Source organism: Sapajus apella, unplaced genomic scaffold, assembly GCF_009761245.1.
Source record: "Sapajus apella isolate SASKATOON/1434 unplaced genomic scaffold, GSC_monkey_1.0 scaffold48, whole genome shotgun sequence".
In the NCBI taxonomy this organism is placed as follows: domain Eukaryota; kingdom Metazoa; phylum Chordata; class Mammalia; order Primates; family Cebidae; genus Sapajus; species Sapajus apella.
This window is the reverse complement of record NW_022436988.1, coordinates 7,652,991-7,673,697: the sequence shown is the minus strand read 5'-3', so window position 1 is coordinate 7,673,697 and position 20,707 is coordinate 7,652,991. Positions and strand designations below refer to the sequence as shown.

The 20,707-nt window shown below is 51.7% G+C and overlaps 2 protein-coding genes across 6 annotated transcripts in view; one reads left to right on the top strand and one right to left on the bottom strand.

Moving 5' to 3' along the window:
- Positions 1–373: 373 nt before the first annotated feature.
- On the bottom strand, positions 374–19,390 carry GGA3 (golgi associated, gamma adaptin ear containing, ARF binding protein 3). 5 transcript variants are annotated; one of them, XM_032241707.1, is made up of 17 exons: positions 19,258–19,370; positions 10,446–10,530; positions 10,252–10,327; positions 8,113–8,211; positions 7,242–7,365; positions 6,858–6,961; positions 6,630–6,710; positions 6,159–6,296; positions 5,451–5,532; positions 5,238–5,354; positions 4,667–4,912; positions 4,195–4,265; positions 3,656–3,963; positions 3,230–3,430; positions 2,778–2,943; positions 2,387–2,497; positions 374–2,142 (listed from the first exon to the last, which is right to left on the bottom strand). In XM_032241707.1, the coding sequence occupies exons 1-17, from the start codon at positions 19,295–19,297 to the stop codon at positions 2,032–2,034; spliced, it is 2,160 nt and encodes a 719-aa protein (XP_032097598.1). In that variant the 5' UTR covers positions 19,298–19,370; the 3' UTR covers positions 374–2,031. The 5 variants fall into 5 exon arrangements, with proteins under 5 accessions (XP_032097598.1, XP_032097597.1, XP_032097599.1 ...); XM_032241706.1 differs by having other exon boundaries at positions 2,778–2,947; positions 3,234–3,430; XM_032241708.1 differs by lacking the exon at positions 8,113–8,211 and having other exon boundaries at positions 2,778–2,947; positions 3,234–3,430; positions 19,258–19,390.
- Positions 19,388–20,707, top strand: part of MRPS7 (mitochondrial ribosomal protein S7) — a 5,128-nt gene continuing 3,808 nt past the window's right edge. The window contains exons 1-3 of the mRNA XM_032241719.1: positions 19,388–19,698; positions 20,234–20,425; positions 20,541–20,604. Coding sequence (XP_032097610.1) covers positions 19,616–19,698; positions 20,234–20,425; positions 20,541–20,604 — 339 coding nt within the window. The 5' untranslated portion in view covers positions 19,388–19,615. The remainder of the gene's footprint in view (positions 19,699–20,233; positions 20,426–20,540; positions 20,605–20,707) is intronic.

Genomic DNA, 20,707 nt, shown 5'->3' with positions numbered 1-20,707 from the left:
CCCAGCTACTCAGAGGCTGAGGCAAGAACCCAGGAGGTGGAGGGTTGCAGTGAGCTAAGGTTGCACCATCATACTCTAGCCTGGCAATAGAGTGAGACTGTCTCCAAAAAAAAAAAAAGTTACAGTGACTGCAGTGTCTTGAAAATTTGAACAAGAGCTCTTGATGGTAGACTTGTGCTTCTGAACTCTTGCCTCACCTCAATCTTCTGGAACACTTAACAATTTTGTTATTTCCCTTAAAATACAAGTGTTCAGAAACCTGTACTTTTAAAACCTTAGGCAGTTCTGTCACAGGCTATCCACTCACCTACGTCCGGAATTCATGGGTGGTACCTTTCCTCCATCAGGGTCGATGGCGTCTATATTAGGAAGATTCTGAGTACAGTGAAAATGGTTTTATTTAACATGCAGCAAACAAGGGCAGCAGAGTTGGTATATCCAGTACAGCTATTTACCATGAAGCATTGACCTCAATAGTAACGAGTAACACTCAATTGAGCTTAATAGAAAGTTACATTTCCACAGAGTCATTCTATAGACATTCCCAGGGCTGCAGCAGCCAGTCTCTGGAAAGCTCTTGGATTTATTCCTTAAGTTGTGAAAAATGATCCACTTTTGACCTGTCCTGTCCTAATGAAGCAGTGAAACCTGCTTGCTAAAGACAGCGAGGGCTGGGGAAGGGATATGACCTCTTGATCTATAGTAAGGAATAAGGAAGCCTGGCAAGGGGCAGGGAGGAACCAGGGAAGGTGGTCTGTGTTGCCTTCTTCTAGAGATGGCCAGTTGCTGAGCCTGTTCACCTGAGCTCTGCACGCTTCCCCTGCATCTATGGCTGCTGGTGATTGTTTCCTTTTGCTTTGTGAGGGAGGCATGGAGTCCCTGTCCCAAGATCACATCCGGCAGCTAGAGGGACCAGGACAAGGTGGCTGGGGCCAAGCACTGTTGAAGCAATAGGGTCTGGTGACTCAGCTTAAGAGTGGCCCCTGATCTCATCACTTCCAGACCCAGCATCTCGCTGACAGTGCCCCTCAGTAGCTGGGGAACAGTCGAGGTTTCTGGGCAGCACATTAGGACTTATGTTTAGTGCAGCGTTTGTGATCCTGAGGCCTCCTGTGTCCAGCCAGAGGTGCCAGACCACATGCCATCTGGTGAGAGGAGAGGGAGGCCAAAGCAGGAGGACGCCAAGTGGCGGGAGATTCTAAGGGGAAGATAGCAGTTACTTCATGCCAAGCAAGAGGTAGTCAATAGGATGGCCTGTCCCCACTGCTGGAGGCACGCTTTTCCCAGAAAGCTGAGTACCTGCTTCTGGAGAAGGGGAGACACTGGCTCTCTTCATTTTCTTTCCTATCCCTAGTTGGGCCTGTCATGAGGCCAAAGTCCATGTCCTGCCAAGATGTCCATAGGACACAGCCTGCCACTGCTGGGGACAAGCACACAACTCACCACTCAGTGGACATTCCACAATGCTGCTGTCCACCAGAGGCAGGGCTGGGGACTGCAGTATGCCGGTTCCTTATTCTGGGCCAGGCACCTCCCTGGGGGTGGTAGCAGGAGCTGGCCGGCAGGGGGAGCATGGGATCGCAACGGGGCTGTGGCCTCTTGGGCTGCAGGGTGTGAGGATGCGGCTCTTGTGTGGAGAGTGAGCCATGACAATCTCTCTTTAGAGACTCCCACCCCCCCTCCACCCCTGGTGGCTTCAGTAAATGCCAGTAGAAAGAAGAAAAACTACGCCAAGCCTGGGGTCCACGTTCCCCGAATCCAGGACAGCAGTGAAGTTAGGGGCCACTCCCCACCTCTGACAGCATATGGCCACTTCAAGTCACACAGGTAGATAAAACAGGTCCTTTTAGGGGCCAGAGGAGAGGTTATCACAGCAGCAGTTTGGTTCCCAGCAGAAATGCCCAGGGCCCCTGTTCCACATCAAAGCTATAAGCACTGTCGTCAGGGCGTGGAGAGTGACGGGACCAGAGCCCTCCCTGGCTCAGGGCAGCCTGCCTGGCTTCAAAGTGGAGATCACAGCGTCCTCTGGGGTCATAGGTTCCCCCACTGCTCCACAGGAGGGAACTGGTCCACCTCGCCCACCTCTGTGCTCAGCTGCTCCCCCAGGGTGAAGGTCAGCTTATAACGAAGCCGCACCTTCTCCTGTGACAGAGGGCAGCAAGTGAGATCCACCCCTCGGCAAGACACCCTCTTCTCTGCTACTCTCTCTGTGCTAGAGGTATGGTCCCTTTTCCCCAAAACCCCCAACCATGCTCAGTCACTTAACCTAAGACAGCAAAGGGATGTGTCGATCCTACAGGTCACAAGACTTCCAGCTGGGAGGTGGTAGTCCTGCGGTCCTAATCTGGGGCCTCAGGCTGGGACCTTTGGGTTCTGTGATGCTCACCTTCAGTGGATTGGCCAGTAACATGACCTGGGTGATGGCTGCAGGTGGCTGGATGGGGCTAAATGGAGAGAGTTCTGTCCCAGAGGGTGGCTGCAACTTCACTTTCATTGACTAAAGAGACAGAGAAGTTCTTTGAAGGGAGTTGAGAGCTGGCAGGTGCCCCAGATGGAACCTGCAGTGGACACACACACACACACACACACACACACACTCTCTCTCTCTCTCTCTCTCTCTCACACACACACACACACACACACACACACACTCTCTCTCTCTCTCTCTCTCTCTCTCTCTCACTCTCTCTCTCTCTCTCTGCCACCTGTTGGCTGCAAAGGCCTCCACACAATAGGGTCACGATAAGGCCATTTTGGCCCCAGGGAGACGCTGGTACCTTGGGCACTGCAGCTTGCAGCACGATGCTCTTGACAGGTAAGGGAGCCGTGTTCAGCATGGACACCACCACCACCAGCACGTCAGGCCGTCCTGGGGGACACTCCTTGGCAAAGTGGAAGAGGATGCGGAAGCCGTTTTTATCATAGGCTGTCACGGGAAGGGCACTACCTGCAAGAAAGCAGAATGTGGGTGTGGGAACAGCACCAGAGATACCCAACAGAGCCCCAATGGTGAGGAGAAAAGGAGTACACCGAGGCCCTGACAAGTCCAGTGCCTTATGGACTCTGGGAGAGGCACTGGTGAGGAGCTTAAGGTCGAGAACTCAGCAGGCAGGCCTGCTCAGCTCTAATGGACCACCTACAAGGAGTGCCTGGATCCACCCATGTCACATGTCCTACAGCTCTGTGGCTGTGAGCCCCACCACCCCATCCCACCTCAAGCCTCCAACACTTACTAGGCTTGATCGATTCCAGGGGCACGTGGACACTGGCCAGGGAGAGCTCAGGCCCCTTCACGGGGCTGCCCTGGGACTGGAAAGTAAGTGGCTGGAAGAGTGGGCTGCCAGGCCCCGTGGAGAAGGGCAGGAGAGGCCTGGCTGGGGTGGTGGTGGGGATGAGAGGGGAGGCGGTAGGTTTCACCAAGCCTGAGGTCCTGGGAGGCAGGAAGGATGGAAGGCACATCAGAGCCGGCCAGAGCTGCAGGGCTGACTCTCACCTAAGGCCCCTGGCCATGCTCTTACCCAGGCCCACCCCTCACCTTCCAGTCTGACTGATGGGACTGCAAGGCCCCCCCCCCGCAATCCCTTCCAACTTAGCTCTGGTTCTGACACATTCAGGCCCAACCCTCAACAACCCCCCATCTCTTCCCACCCATTACACTTTGGCCTCTTCTAGAAGCTGATCGAGGGCATCCAGGTGGTGCAGCGTGCTGTCGCCCAACGCCAAGCCATGGTGCCCAGGGACTGTGGGCTCAACTTTTGGGGCCACTCCAGTAGAGAACAAGAAGGAGCCCACACTGGGGGCAGGAACACTGGCTGGGACCACAGGAGCTGGGAAGGGAGGCGGCAGTGGAGCTTGGGAGCTGCTTGAGGAGGGGGCTGAGGGCTGGAGCAGAGGAGTGTCGGAGGTACCGCAGGCAGCAGTCCCCGGCCTGGGGCTGAAGAAGGCCAGATCAGACTGTTCCCTCTATGAGCAACGGAAAGGGTGGTGAGCTGAGGGCGGGGTGGGGAGGACCTGCCACTGGGGCAGGGTGCAGCCCTCCGAGGACCACACAGAAGACAGCTCCCGAGGCACTCATTGTTCCCCACTGCAGCTGGCACGCTCTGGAGGGAACAGCTAACTGCAGCCCAGGAGAGAGGACTCTGGAAAGTAGAGGTGCTCAGCACAGTAGTGCTGTCACTGTTCCTGTGCCCCTACCTGGAGCAGGTGCCACTGGCTGTTCCCAACTGACTCTTTGGGAGGAACATTAGGAGCTGGGTCGGCGAGGCCTGACAACAGAGAAGAAAACCCGATGAAAAAAGGACTGAGGTTGGGGAGCCCTAGCTCTGCCTTTCGAGGAAGGGTCAGGTGACAAGTGACATCAATGAGTGAAGGCACAGGGAGAGGCTGTTCTGCAGACAGCCTCCAGAGGGGAGCCCTCCAGTCCATACATGCAGAAGTGGGGGGTCTGTGGGGAGGGGTGCAGGGCAGGAGGCACAGTCCACCAAGAGGATGCCCCTGGGGGCCCTAAGGGTTGCTGAGCCTCATCTGACTACCTACAATTCAGGGCTCTCTGCCCACCCCAGCAGCCAGAATGAGGTTCTGCTCAAGGTTCCTCCTGATTCTGTGCACCCGTCTTCTTCCAAGAGCTCTACCAGGGATGCCCCTGACAGCCCCCTGTGGGCCGTACCCAAACAGAGCAGCTCCTCATCCAGCAAGGAGAGGGCGTTGCTTGTGCTGTTGGGCCCGGGGGTGGCCTCGGCCTGGCTGGATGAGCGGCTGCGTGGAGGTCCTGAGGCCTGGGGTGGTGGAGGGAGGATTGGGATGCCTGACGAGGGTGGAGTGGGTGCTGGGGCGGACACGGGGGACGAATTGTTGGTCATGTCCAGCTCGGCAAGGTCGATGAGCGTGCCTTGGTTATTGCAGTGACTGTTTCCTGGATGGTCAACAGAGGAGGACAGGAATAATTAGGGGTCTTCTAGTGGCTGTGTGGCAGGAGGCAACGCCCTAGGCACAGTGGTTACTGCTCCAGTTTCTGACCTAATCCACTGGCATCTCTGCCAGGGGGTGTTGCAAAGCAAGCCTGAGAAGGCAGGCTGGGAAATTCCCACCCACATCTCCAGGCCTCTGGGAAGCTGGAGGACTGCCTGGAATGGCAGAGAACCCCCGCAGGTCCTGTGTAGCACCATGCTGGCCAGCCTGCACCCACAGCCTCATGGTAGGGACCTAAGGCTGGTCTGGAGGAGTCCAGAGCTTCTCACCTTCTGAGTCAGGCAGGGCTAAGGTGGCCACCTCACCATTGATGACCTGCCCTTCAATAATTGTTTTGTAAGAGTTGATGACCCGGGAGAGATTGTCACTGGCCTGCAGGATGTCCCCTGGAGCAGAAAAGAGATACTTCTGACTCCTGTTATGATAGTTCCCACCCACATATCCAAATGCCTGGCTGATCTCTGCCAGTCGCTCTCACTCACCCAGACTGTTATCATTGTCCTCAGTCTCGCTGGCAAGTTTAAATAATGTCCGCCTCTTGTTCTCACACCGATCAAACAGCTCCTGAAAGAGACTCAGACATAAAAATTGCAACCACAAAGCCCCTTAGAGATCATCTGATTCATTCAGGGTTCACAGCCAGAAAATGACAAGGTTCCACCAGTTGCCATGGGCAGTTACCAACAAAGCTGGGACCACAGTGCACATCTTCTTGCCACCACCACACCACGTCACCCAGGATGTTTGTTTCGGTAGCAGTGACCAGGATGGATGAGGAAAAGTCAGCTCCTTCCTGCCTTCCAGGCTGCCATGTGCCTCTGAACTCACTATCCACCCAACCATGGCCTGGACCACAAGGCCGTCATGGTCACAAGGAAGCCTCTCGGTCCCAGTGTCCCCAAGGCAGTAAGAAAAGGCAGAGAGCAGGGGTGAGCACCGAGGGCATGGTCTCTGGAGTCCAACTCAGGTTTCCATCCAGCCCTTACACCCTGGGCAAGTCAGCTGATCCCGGTGGCAATGGGGATGTCACCCTCTACTGACGTGGCTGCTGTGCAGATGCTTAAGGTCGTGAATATGCTGCCAAGGGCACAGCCTGTGTCTTTGACAAGGCAGGTATGCAGCAAATGCTGGCTGATCTCCTGCAGGGCAGAATGGCCCCAGGAGGCAGCCTTTGCTGCCGGCAGGCCCACCTTCATCAGCTCTCTGTCCCCGTCCGAAGAGTCCTCCTGGCTGTAATGAAGCAGCATCTCATTGAGCAGTCTCACGTTGTTATTAACTTCCTCTAACGTGTGCAAACGCTTGGTCACTTTCTGGATTCGTGCCTCATCCTGCCCCAGTGAAGATCGGGAGAAAGAGAGCTTAACTTGAATGTCTTCCCACTTTTGCCAGGTCATGCCTTTCCCCATGACACGAGCGCAGAGGCTATGCCTCAGAAGCTCTTTTCAGCACGGGCTGCCTGGGGCGCAGTCTACACTTCTGCTTTCACATACCCCCTCCCGACCTACTTGTGCTCCTCTCTTCCATGCTCCCTCCCTTGGAAGCTACTGTGCTCCTCCTACTCTCGGCCTCTGGAGCAGAGGCGGGGCAGCTGGCAGCAGAGGCTTCTGCTGTGTGGTCATGGGCTCCTCCACCCTGTGCCCGAAGGACCAGGGCCCACTCACTTCCTTCACCATGGACTTGATGAGCTTGTTGGCCTCTTGCAAGTCATCTGGGTTTTTGCTTTTCAGCAGCTTGGCTAAAAGCTGAGAGAGGAGGAAATCAGAGGTGAAGGGGAGAGGTAGCGCCCCTACCCCAGGGAGACTGTAGAGAGCTCCCCACACTGCAAACCACATTCCCCTGCTGCCACCACCTCTCATCCGAGAAAATCCCAGGCCTGGGGCATCCTTTACCTTAGACTTCTCTTCATCATCAAAAACGGGGTTTTTGGGACGAGGTGGTGGAGAGGGGATCAGCGTCCTGTCCACAGGGATGGGTGGGTCAGACTGCACTATGCCTAAAAGGGGACATGGCGGCACATGCACTCAGGCTGTGGTCACCTTGTCACCCCTCCTCACGTACCAAGGGCCACATCCCTGTGATCAAGGCCTGGAAAGGGTAACAGGGTGGAGGGCAGGCTAATCACACCTTATTCCATCAAACCCCACTCAGCCTTGCCTGGGGACAAATGCTGTTCTCTTCAGGAGGGACTCTGGGGACCCCAAACCATCCCTTCTCTCCTTGCCTGGGCCAGCCTTCAAGGGCTGCTGGGAGGCTGCAGGCAGGCAGACACATACCCTGTCTCTTCAGCATGTGGTAGGCATCTTTGATCTTTGCTTCTTCTGGCAGGGCCATGGTCCAGCTGTACAGCAGCTCAATAACCTTGGTCTTCACTTTCTCAGACACCCTGTCCCCCAGGTACTACGTGGCAAAAGAAAATGAGAGGACCTAGTAACTGAAGTTTGGAGGCAAGGAAAGTGTAAGGCTCCCTTCACAGCAATGGTGTGCCTGCTTAGCAGCTACAATCCTCAAGCCTACTCAAAATCTGCAGGTGTCCAAATGTGTGTGAGATAGTGTGGGGAGGGAAGGACCTCCCTGTGGTGTGACTGTGTCCACCTGGATATAGTCTGTGGATAGGCAGGAGGTCATCGCTGCATTTTCACACACAGGCTGCGAGAAACAAAACTGCATCTTGAGGGTGTTCATGAGAATGTCTTTAGCATGAAAAAGTATTCCCTCTGCTTTAAGTGGGGGCCCAGAGCTGTGCAACGCCAGCGTGCAACAGAACCTGGCCAGTTTAGCATCAGAGCAAATGACAGAGGCCAGCTCCCTGTAACCATGTATGACAGGTCAAGAAAACCCACAAAACCCACAACTGCCGTATGCCAGGAGCCTTGAGTCCCATACTCCATGGGCCCTCACCCTGAACACACAGCCACTGCTACATCACCTGGTACACTTAGGCTGAGGGCACTTTCCAGAGAAAGCTGCCAGTCTTGTGGCCTGTTTGGTCATCCCATTACCTCCAAGACCCTAGCTCTTTAAAAAAAGACACGGAGAACCTCAGCTCCCTGGAGATGCTTGATGGGCAGTGAAAGCCAGTATGATGGGAGATAGGAATGAACACAAAATAAGTCCCTAGAAGCGAGGATTCTGTCGCTGACTGACCTTTGGAGAGACGACTTTGATTAACTCATTCAGAAAGCGGAACTTCCCCACTTCGTTATGAAATCTCCTCCCACAGTTCTTCATGCACGCCTCCAGCACCTGCACCCGCACAGAGGAGACACACTCAGTGAGGGCATGCTCCGGGCTGGGACCTGACATTGGCAAGACCCCTGGCACCCAGGGAATGCTGAATAAACATGCCCACAGGAAGGAGCTCATCACGAAAAGCAGTGTGCACTGTGCGGGGACAGTGCAGTTAAGCAACAGGGTCACTCACAGACCATGTCCCTCCAACCACAAACCTCTACTGGGGAAGCTGGACAGGCACTAAAGCAAGAAACTGAGATCCAGACCCCAAGATGGCCTGGATGCCAGTCTTGGCAGGTGCCTTCCTTAAAGATTCTGGCCTCATGTTTTACAGATGAGGGAAGTGAGGTCCAGGGACAAAGTTTCTCTGACTCAATGTCCAGGGTTCTTTCCACAAGCTCACCAACAGTTGTGCAGAGGGTGGGAAGGATGCTTAACCTGTTATCTTTGATGAAGATGACAGGATATTTCTCCTCCCTCCTCCCTCCGTTGATCTCCCTAACTTACGCTTTTGCTTTCCTGTGCTGCCTGTGGTCCCTGGCACTGCAGTTTCTAAGGAGTGCACCGTCCAGGCTCTCTTTCTTGGCTTCTGCATTTTAAAGCAGGGTTTCTCAAATGAGGCCTGGCTGACATTTGGGCCAGTCACTCTTTGTTGTGGGGGGACCACTCTGCACTTTATAGGGTGTTGACCAGCATCCCTGGCCTCTGCCTACTAGATGCCAGGAGGATCCCCACCCTGATGTGTGACAACTAAAAATGTTTCCAGACATTGCCAAATGTTTCCTGGCGGGTCAAATGATACCCTGTCGGGAATCACTGGGTTTTTGTTTTTTTTTTTTTTGAGACGGAGTTTCGCTCTCGTTACCCAGGCTGGAGTGCAATGGCGTGATCTTGGCTCACCGCAGCCTCCGCCTCCTGGGTTCAGGCAATTCTCCTGCCTCAGCCTCCTGAGTAGCTAGGATTACAGGCACGTGCCACCATGCCCAGCTGATTTTTTGTATTTTTAGTAGAGACGGGGTTTCACCATGTTGACCAGGATGGTCTTGATCTCTTGACCTCGTGATCCACCCGCCTCGGCCTCCCAAAGTGCTGGGATTACAGGCGTGAGCCACCGCGCCCGGCATTTTTTTTTTTGGAGACAGAGTCTCACTATGTCACCCAGGCTACAGTCCAGTGGTGTGATCTCCACTCACTTTAGCCTCAACTTCCTGGGCTCGAGCCATCCTCCAATCTCAGCCTCCTGAGAAGCTGGGACCACAGATATGTGCCACCATACCTGGCTACTTTTTACAATTTTTGTAGAGACAGGGTCTCACTATGTTGCCTAGGCTGCTCTTGAATTCCCAGGCTTAAGTGATTCTCCTGGCCTAGGTGCCCCCAAAATTGACTATAGGTACAAGGCACCGTGCCCTGCTGGGAACCACTTGCACATAAGCTAAATATTTCCTCTTTTCTCTTTCTAGGACCTGAGTCAGGCTATAGCCCTGGATTCCTGAGATCTCGGCTGCTCTTTGGTTTAGGAGCATGTGGAGGCACTGAGGGCCAGGCACCATTCCATGCCTTAAATTCTCTCAGTCTCAATAGACACCAAGTTCTGCTCCAGGGGCCTCAGCTGCCAGCACCACACCTTTGCTAGTGACCAGCATTATGTTTAACTACAGAATAAACTGGACTCACCTCTCTTTTCTTCAGCTGGCCAACTCTGAACTGTCAACACAACCCTGTCAGCATCTCTTCACGAAGCCTTCTCTTGCCCTACGTAGGGCTCAAGGCCGTAACTCTAGGCTGCTTTCCTTAGCCCCTCTGCCTTGCACACTAACCATGTGGCTGTGCTGGCAGGGATGGCACTGCAGTCACCTCTGAGGCCTCAGGGACTGGCACAATGCACACACATTTGTGGAACAGCTGGCTCAACAGATTCAAGATCTAAGTTTGTATCAAGGGCTTTCTGCTAGCTTTTGGCATGAACCCCGAGAACCACCAGGGGGCATGAGGAATGGCCTGGGCAGGTGAAGAGCCGTGGCTTCCATCTCCGGAGGGTGAAGAACCTACCGTCAGGGCCTGAAGTGCCTCCCATTCCTGCGGGGACTGGATCTTGTGGGCCAGCAGTCGGACAGCGATCTGTGGCCTGGGAACAAGCAGAGCACACTTCAGAGCACTGAGCCTGGGGCTGGCCCTCCTTGGCCATGGCTGTTCCCCTTCCCAGTCTGCTCCCTCTCAGCTGCCCCTGCAGTGCTGAGACTCACCCTTCGAGCTCCTTGTTGATCTGATCACAGAAGCCAATTATGTATTCCCAGTCCTCCTGGCGGTTGGAAGGATTGGTGGCTTTATCTTGGGACAGAACAAAAAAGAGGACAATTGTTACAAAGAGCAAGGAGGATGCAATGGAAGGTTTTCTTCACAAGTTTTAGGCACTAAGAGTTTGCTTTCAATTTTACTCTCTAATAGAGAAGCCTCAATAGCTCAGTCAAGTAGCAAGGAGACAGACAAAAAAAAGTTCAGAGAGCAAATACAAACACTGCTTTCTGTCCAGTATTTTTAAAGTCACAAATAAAAGAGAAAGCAAATTCTCAGTATTGGGGAGCTTAGAGTGGATCAAGGTCAAAAGGACAAACACAAGTTTAAAGTGTTCCCAAATAAATACCTAAATAAAACATGTAAACATAACAAGTAAAGGGAACCTAGCTATATAAAAATGAGCTCCGTGTTAAGTAGAGATGGTTGAGAAAGTTTTTTGGGGGAAACATACCAGATTGAACTAGATAACAAATATACATATTTACAAACCATGAATATTTTCTACATACCTCTCAAAAGATTTTTCCAGACCTAGCCTTCCATAATGCTTTAAGTGTTTTTGAAATTGCACATAATGCTCATCATTGTCAAGCCAACAATCTTTACTTAGCCCCTACTGAGCCCTGATCACTGTGCAATCTACCTGAGACTGCAGTTTGAGTATCCAGCACCCTCAGGCTTTAATGGACTTCCGTGACCAATCACAAACACAAGCACTAGAGTTCTCAGAGGGCCACTGGGATTGAAAATCCAGGCTCTCAATGCAAAGTTCTGATATTTGGTATGGGCTATCCTCCGTTTCCTTCCCAAACCTGTGATTACAGCGAAGAGCCCAGCTGAGGGTGGTTAAACTGGTTCCCATCTCTGATGCAGATCCAGAGGCTACCTCTTGCAGAAAGCACTCTCAAGCTGTTTGCTAAATTTAGGGCTTTGGTTCCGAAGACAAATGGAAGGCCGAAGATGCACACCCTTTAAAACATTCTTGCCCCCTCCCCAGAGCTCCAAGAGGGCCCAAAACAGAGTGTCAGAGCCCCTCCCGACAAGGGATCCTGTCAGAAGTTTCTGAATTCTGATTTCTCATAATCGTATTTTGTTAACTCTAAAAGTCACCAGCTGGGCTGGGCACAGTGGCTCACACCTGTAATCCCAGCAGTTTGGGAGGCAGAGGTGAGTGGATCCCCTGAGGTTGAGAGTTCAAGACCAGCCTGACCAAAAGGGAGAAACCCTGTTATCTACTAAAAATACAAAGTTAGGCGTGATGGCGCATGCCTGTAATCCCAGCTACTTGGGAGGCTGAGGCAGAAGAATCACTTGAACCTGGGAGGTGGAGGTTGTAGTGGGCAGAGATTGCGCCATTGCACTCTGGCCTGGGCAACAAGAGCGAAAATCCTGCCTCAGAAAGAAAAAAAAATCATCAACTGGATGAGCAAATCCTAACAGAGACTCCAGTCCCTTCACTGGTAACAGGGCTCCAGGGCTCTGAGTAGAGACAGCTGCCAGGCAGAGGGAAGGCCCGTGGCATCCAGTGCAGCACGCTGCTTCCCAGGTCTGGGCTTGGCCTCCAGGGCAGTGTTTCTGTTCTAACTGCAAAGGAAAGATGCTGATGGTTTCAGTTCATATTTATTTATTTACTGTTTTTTTGTTGTTGTTTTGAGATGGAGTCTTGCTCTGTCACCCAGGCTGGAGTGCAGTGGTGCAATCTGGGCCCACTGCAACCTACACCCCTGGGTTCAAGTGATTCTCTTGCCTCAGCATACTGAGTAGCTGGGATTACAGGCATGTACCACTGCACCTGGCTAATTTTTGTATTTTTAGTAGATATGGGGTTTCACCATGTTGGCCAGGATGGTCTTGACCTCAAGTTAGGAGGTCAAGACCAGTCTTGGCCTCCCAAAGTGCTGGGATTATAGGCATGAGCCACCACAACCAACCTAGGTTCCTATTTAAACGAAAAGAAGGTTTTCTGTCTTCAATCTTGAAAGATAATTGGCAGGTCCTTAAAAATGTCGAGCTTGAAAGACAGCTGAATCTAATCAAGGGTGGCCATCTGGAAAGAAACGTTTGATAATCCTGCATCACTGCTACAGTAACCTACCAGCTATCATCGTCCAAATGCCGAGTCTCTCCCACCAATTGTCTGAAACCTTCTCAGGTGTTAGCGTGGCTCTGTTACCAATTCCTATCATTTGAGATGCTTAAAATTCTCACATAGGCTGGGCGCGGCGGCTCACGCCTGTAATCCCAGCACTTTGGGAGGCCGAGGCGGGTGGATCACGAGGTCAAGAGATCGAGACCATCCTGGTCAACACGGTGAAACCCCGTCTCTACTAAAAATACAAAACATTAGCTGGGCATGGTGGCACGTGCCTGTAGTCCCAGCTACTCGGGAGGCTGAGGCAGGAGAATTGCCTGAACCCAGGAGGCGGAGGTTGCGGTGAGCCGAGATCGCGCCATTGCACTCCAGCCTGGGTAACGAGCGAAACTGTCTCCAAAAAAAAAAAAAAAAAAAAAATCTCACATAACACCAAAAGGCTGCAGGAAACAAAAATTATAATGGTCTCAGGAGCCATTATCCCATCCCCCAGTGCTATTATCATTTTGGGAACAGTCATAAACCTTGTGACAGAAGAAAAACTGGCCCACTCACTTCCACTTTTTGCTGGGGAAAAGCATCTTCCAAGTGCAGAGTAAAATATGGACTGCCACCCCGGAAGCAAAGGGCATTCACCACACAATCTATTCTTCCCAAGCCTATTAGAGTTCCAAAAGCACTTCTACTTCCAAGAACATTCCTGCCCACTTTTCACTTGTATTAATTTCGCTGGAATATCACTTTCTTCTACCTTGATAGAACTTTTTATGGGCCGGGCGCGGTGGCTCAAGCCTGTAATCCCAGCACTTTGGGAGGCCGAGGCGGGTGGATCACGAGGTCAAGAGATCGAGACCATCCTGGTCAACATGGTGAAACCCCGTCTCTACTAAAAATACAAAAAATTAGCTGGGCATGGTGGTGCGTGCCTGTAATCCCAGCTACTCAGGAGGCTGAGGCAGGAGAATTGCCTGAACCCAGGAGGTGGACGTTGCGATGAGCCGAGATCGCGCCATTGCACTCCAGCCTGGGTAACATGAGTGAAACTCCGTCTCAAAAAAAAAAAAAAAAAAACTTTTTACTGCAAATCAACAGGGAGCTCTTTGCCTACTCAGGGCACAAAAAGCCCTGGTTTCTGCAACAGTCAGTTCCATGTCCGAGTATCTCCTCCAGCTCTCTGAGCAGCTCAGAAAGCAGAGCTCATCCACCCACAGGAATGGGAAGGAACCTCTGGGGATAATTCTGGGTGACTTGATCGCTCCATCTGCCTACTGTCTCCCCTAGCAGATGCACACAGCCTTCCACCCACTCAACATTCTCCTTCACCTGGCACAGATGTGACACCCGAGTTTCCCTACAGACCCTGCCTTCCTGAACCGCCCCTCCAGGCTCTGCTCTGACTCATGGTTTCTGTCTATTTTCAGGTCTCTGCTGAAAGCTTCATCTGTTTTTGTGTCTCTGGATTTCCTGCTCTCATTTTCAGCTTCACTCCATCACTAGCCTAGACTCTCGTGGGACTTAAAACGTTATGTGGGAATGGAAACAGCAGCATTGGCTACCCGATTCCAGCACAGCTCAGACATTCCAGAGAAAACAAGATTTACATAGCAGTCTGGACACTGTGGCTCACACCTATAATCCCAGCACTCTGGGAGGTCGAGGCAGGCGGATCACCTGAGGTTGGGAGTTTGAGACCAGCCTGACCAACATGGTGAAACCCCGTATCCACTAAAAATACAAAATTAGTTGGGCATGGTTGCACGTGCCTATAATCCCAGCCACTCGGAAGGCTAGGGCAGGAAAATCACTAGAACCTGGGAAGCAGAGGTTGCAGTTAGCTGAGATCGTGCCATTGCACTTCAGCCTGGGCCACAGAGTGAGACACCTTCTCCAAAAGAAAAAAAAAAATCTATATAACAAATGACTTACAAATAAGCAGAGGCAAGAACATGGATTGGAAAGGGAGTAAAGGTCGACCTTCAATGCTAGGGTCCTGAATCAAAACAGAAACTTAGTCAATCACCAAGTCTTTGTTAGGCACCCACAGACAATGAAGGAAACAGCATGTCAGCATGCCAGACCCTGGAAGGACTACAGAAAAAGTTCAAACACAGATTTTATCCTCGAGGAGGCTGTCCTCTCCTAGTTCAATACATGAAAAAAAAAATCAGTTCATAAAACGTGACAGTAGATAATTGGGCTAATTCAGTATAGAAATGAGTGTCAAAACAAATGCATTGGCTGGGCATGGTGACTCACAGCCATAATCCTAGCACTTTGGGAGTCAAGGAGGGCAGATCATGAGGTCAGGAGTTCGACACCAGCCTGGCCAAGATGGTGAAACCCTGTATCTATTAAAACTACAAAAATTAGCCAGGTGCAGTGGCAGGAGAGTCCCAGCTACTCGACAGGCTGAGGCAGAAGAATCACTTGAACCTGGGAGGTCAAGGTTGCAGTAGGCTGAGATTGCGCCACTGCACTCCAGCCTGGGTGACAGAGTGAGACTCTATTGGCGGGGCAGGCGGTGGGGGTGGGGGAGTGGGGCAGGCAGGGGAGAAATATCACTTTTCTTTCCTTACTTCCCTATTTTTATTTTTGAGACAGGTCTCACTGTCACTCAGGCAAGAATGCGGTGGTGCAATCATGGCTTACTGTAGCCTCAACTTCCTAGGCTCAGATGATTCTCCTACCCCAGCATAGCTGGGACCACAGGCACTCACACCATGCCCAGCTGATTTTTTTGTATTTTTGGTAGAGACAGGATTTTGCCATGTTGCTCAGGCTGGTCTTAAACTCCTAGGCTCAAGCAATCCGCCTGCCTCGAACTCCCAGGGTGCTGGGATTACAGGTGTGAGCCCTGGTGCTTGGCCTCTTTTTTTTTTTATTTTTTGTTGTTTGAGATAGGGTCTCATTCTGTTACCCAGGTTGGAGTGCAGTGGCCCGGTCATGGCTCACTGCAGCCTCTGCCTCCCAGGCTCAAGTGATCCTCCCACCTCAGCTTCCTGATTAGCTGGCACCACAGGTGTCCACTCGTTCTATTTTTAGAGATGGGGGTCTCGCTCCACTGCCCAGGCTGGAGTAGGCGATCATGGCTCACCGTAGCCTCCAACTCCCGGATTCAAGCAATCCTCCCGCCTCAGCCTCCTGAGTAGCTGAGACCACAGGAATGAGCCACTGCATGTGGCCTGTTGTCACTATTTCTATAAATGGTGCCACCTTCCAAAAGTGCCCTTTGCCCCCACCTTTTTTTGACTCCTTCTTCCCTCTCTCCTTAACCATTCCTCTCAGTCCTGTGGTCCTTTCTTTCTCAATGTCTTTTTAAATCCCTCCCTTCCTTTCTTATCCCTACCCTTCACTCCTTTTCACCTGCTTCTAGAACTTCTGTTCTAATCCATCCTAATTCTACGTAAAGTCTCCATATCAAATCAAGCCTTTTTTTGGAGACTGAGTTTCACTCTGTTCCCCATGCTGGTGTACAATGGCACGATCTTGGCTCACTGCAACCTCCACCTCCTAGGTTCAAGCAATTCTCTTGTCTCAGCCTCCTCAGGAGCTGGGATTACAGGTACCTGCCATCATGCCTGGCTAAATTTTGTATTTTTGTAGAGACAGGGTTTCATGTGTTGGCCAGGCTGGTCTTGAGTTCCTGCCCTCAAAGTGATCCACCCACCTTGGCCTCCTAAAGTGCTGGGATTACAAGTGTGAGCCACAGTGCCTAGCCTCAAATTAAGCTTCTTAAAACACCAATTCCATCTAGTGCACGAGAAACGAGGACCTAATAATGGCAGAAGTGGGCGTGGTGGCTCATGCCTATAATCTCAGCACTTTGGGAGGCTGAGGCGGGTGGATCACTTGAGGTCAGGAGTTCGACACTAGCCTGGCCAACATAGTCAAACCCTATCTCTACTAAAAATACAAAAATTAGCCAGGCATAGTGGCACACACCGGTAGTCTCAGCTACTTGGGAGGTTGAGGCTGGAGAATCACTTGAACCCAAGCAACGGAGGTTGCAGTGAGTCGACATTGCGCCACTGCACTCCAGACTGGGCAACAGAGTGAGATTCCGTTTCAAAAATATAAATTAATTAAACTTATTGGGCTGGAAATTGGAAACCTTGCAGAATTTGGTCTTAATTTCCCAGCCTTATCTTCCCTCATTCCCAAACACCTGTTACTGTGTGCCCCAAGCAGGTTTTTTCTCTCCACATCATCACCTCATGTTTTTCAGCCAATTTTTCCCATTCATTTTGCTGGCTCAAATGCAGTATCCTCATTGAATCATCTCTTCCCCTATCCCCAGTTCCTTAAAGAGAAAGTCTGCATTTTAGCACTGCCTTGTATCTTTTAAGAGTTCTTTACTCCAGCATCACCTCCATCCAACTAAAGGCAAAATCTTCTTGAACTTTCTAATTGCTTTAATGCCTCACACAGCAGGTACTCATTAACACTGATTGATTGATCATGGTGGGACCTGAGAGAAAACTGAAGTCATCAAGAGATGGTTTGTGAGGAAAGAGAATCTGAGATGAGTTTTCAAGCATTTAGTTGAGGAAAAGGAAGTAGGGCTTCCAGGTAAGGAGAGCAACGTGTATTGGTGAGCCAAGAACATCAGACTGAGCAGAACACAAAAATGTATGTGGAAGCCACAGAGAAAAAGGCCTGGAACAAGCAAGGTGACAGTGGAATGACTTGATTCAACAGAATGGGAGCAGAATGGACTGAGGAGAGGTGAGGACGGGAGAGACCTGAGACCCTGGGCCAAGGAGAGGCCTCTGCAACAATTCAGGCAAACATGGGGTGACGAGGACCCTGAGATGATGATGAACCCCAACTGCTGGTTTGTTCAACTGCTACAGGTCACATCATTAAGTCATAACAACTGTGAAGCTTGTGTCTCCACAGTTATCATGTGGCGCCCCCCCACCTTCTCCACTCTCCCTCAAAAACAAGCATGTTCCTCTCATTTCATAACGTGACTCTAGGCGGGGTGCAGTGGCTCATGTGGCTCATGAGTGTAATCTCAGCACTTTGGAAGGTCAAGGTGGGAGGATCGTTCGAACTCAGAAGGTCGAGACCAGCCTGGGCAACACAGCAAGACCTCATCTCTTTGTAAAATTTGGTCTTAATTTTCAAGACCTCCTCTCTACTAAAAATCAAAATAATTGGCCAAGCATGGTAGGATGTGTCTATAGTCCTAGCTACTCGGAAGGCTGAGGCAGGAGACTCACTTGAGCACAGGGGTTCAAGGCTACAGTGAGCTATAATCATGCCCCCTGCACTGCAGCCTAGCCAACAGAGTGAGATTGTCTCAAAAACAAATAACAAACAAAATGTAACTCTAAATCTAGCCTATTAAAATCAGCTGAGGTCATTTAAGTTATTCAATATCCATATTAATATCTTCAAAGCAAACTAATTTGACCTTGGTTACAGCAAGTGAGGCATTTCTGGGCAAGTGGTTTGATTGGAATCAGGATGTCCTCTTTTTGTGAAATTATGGCAGTAGTACCTGCTTTGCTAGGATACTTGGTAAACGAATTTAATGAATATCTGTAGAGTACTCTGAGCTCCTTGGAGAACAGTTCCATATATAAAGAAACCTTTATGACCTGCCTGCAACTGCAGATTTTGCAAATACAATTTCTCTTTTGGGAAGTGCTCCCCTTTAAACTGAAACTCAACCTACTGAAGGGGGTTTCTTAATAAGAAAAATCAGACAATTTGAGGAAATAGCTATCACATCGAACACCCCGGAAGCAATACTAAATAAGAGACCTCAGAACAAGGCAGTACTAGGTATCTCACCAGTCCAATTTCCCCTCTACTTAAAAGAGGCTTCCAGGTTTAACCTATAGGAAAGTTCACCTTATTAACTCTCAGGCAGAGTACTATCTGCTAACCAGGTTAACACACATTTCCTTCGTAGCACTGTAATTCACAGTGGAATCACAGCAATATGCCTCTATAACCACAGCTTCAGACTGTGCTGCTCAGCCTTACTCAATAGATTGTCAACAGTGACTCGTTAGGATGTTCAAGGGGGGTGTATGTATGTGTCGAGGGAGTCCCCGACACCGATTTCACCATGCTGCTTTGGTCACTGGAAGAAATAGGTAGAGCTCTCTGTTCTCTATCGTCGCTCTCTTTGGAAAATTATTCTCATTTCTGCCTGAGCGAAGCGGTCACTTCTCGAACACATGGTCACAATTCTGAAGCTGCCGGGCGAGTGAACGCAGTCGGCAGCATCCACCACTCCCGGAAATTCAGCCCCAATCCGAAGCTTTTCCCCTAGTCAGGGATTGGCGTGCTGGGGTCCCAGAGTCACCGCCGGGAGGCCGCCCCACCACAATCTCCCCAAAGAGTCGATGCATGTCAGCCCGAAGATCTTGGCTATCGCCTGTTCCGAGCCTGCAGGGCCCTGTGGAACCCTGAGTTCACGCCGCCACGCGCGATAGCAGAAAGACGCGCCGCAGCGAGGGAAGCGGGGGCCGGGCTTGGGCCCGGGCGCCCTGCTCGGGAAGGGGCGTGATCGCGGGCTGCTCGCGGCTAGGGCGAGCCCGGGCATGGGCTGCGAAGAAGCGACGCCGTGGAGCCCGGGGAGGGGCGGTGGGGGTGAAGAAATGGACAGCCCAGCGGCTCGAGGGCAGGTAGAAGCGGCCGCGGCTACTCACTCAGCCAGGACTCCAGGCTCTCCCCTTCCGTCTCCGCCATATTGCAGCCGCCCGGGCCGGCCCAGCGGCCTCTAAACTCGCGAGAGTCTGCACCAGCAGAGGCGGGGCGGCGCCTGCATGGGGGCCTGAGGTAAGCAAGTACCGTCACCGAGTGCCGCGCCAGACTGCGACGGATATTGGGAGGGCAAGTGTTTCCTTTTGGCTCTTCCCTTTGGACCCTGGAGTGAGGACCTCTAACGTCCAGATCAGTGGAGTGAAACGCAGACTTAGGACCCCCAGGAGTTTTTTTCACCCGTTTCCCGCCACTTGCTTAGGCGCGCCGAGGGCAGTCTTTGTGGGGTCCTCGTAGCAAGCCAAGATGGCTGCCCCCGCAGTGAAGGTTTACCGAGGTTGTTCGGGCCTGGCGCTGGTCGTGCGGCAGGCTGTGTTGCAGCATCCAGGGTGAGAGGGCAGCGGGGGGCGCCGCGTGGTTCTACACGGAGGGACCTCCGTGGAAGGAGGGGGACCACAAGCAGTCCACATGGGGCCCTGGAGAGAGCATTGCCCTGGGGGCCGGAGTATCTGGATTCAAGCTTCTAAACTAGCTACGTGACTTTGGGCTAATCCGAAGGCTTAGTGACTACCTTTCGCCTAAGGGGTCTCGCTGATCTAGGGTTCTAACGCAGCGCTGAAAGTGCGGTTCAACTAAAGAGCTCAGAGCTGGGATCACCTATGAATTGGGAGGGGTTGGAGGATGGGCGTAGGCGCGGAGTCCATCGTTGCCGTTAGCATTTGACCAGGAGGACACTTTACTCGCCTGCTTGGGGGATGTCCTCCTACTTCTTGGGACAAGGGCCTAAATTGTTGTGGCTCAGGTTTAGCTCGCCGTCTCCGCGCCGGTCTCCCTCGTCGGCGCGTTGGCAATCATGCCTATTGTTAAGTCAAACCTACTCGCTTATGGAGTCAGCTTTTGCTTGCCTCCTCTTCCCTCTCCCAGGCTAACTCAGGTGAGGTGGAGCCGCTATAGTGCTGAATTCAAGGATCCCCTGATTGACAAGGAACATTATCGCAAGCCTGTGGAGAAGCTAACTGAGGAGGAGAAGTATGATCGGGAGCTCAAGAAGACCCAGCTCATCAAAGCTGCTCCAGCAGGGAAAACAAGTTCTGTGTTTGAAGACCCAGTCGTCAGGTTAGATGGAAACAAACACTTGTTCCGTGGACAGGGACTATCCCAGGGAGGGCCTCTGGTGAGGATTCCATGATACAGCCTTGGAGAGCTAAACATGTTGCTTTTCTCTTTGAAGTAAATTCACCAACATGATGATGAAAGGAGGCAACAAAATACTGGCCAGATCCCTCATGACTCAGGTAAACAGCACCTCCCTCCTCAGTCATCTTTCTGTTCTCCCCATAGCCTTGTACTTGGTACTTCCAATGTAGCTTAACAGCAAATGGATTTATATACCTATTA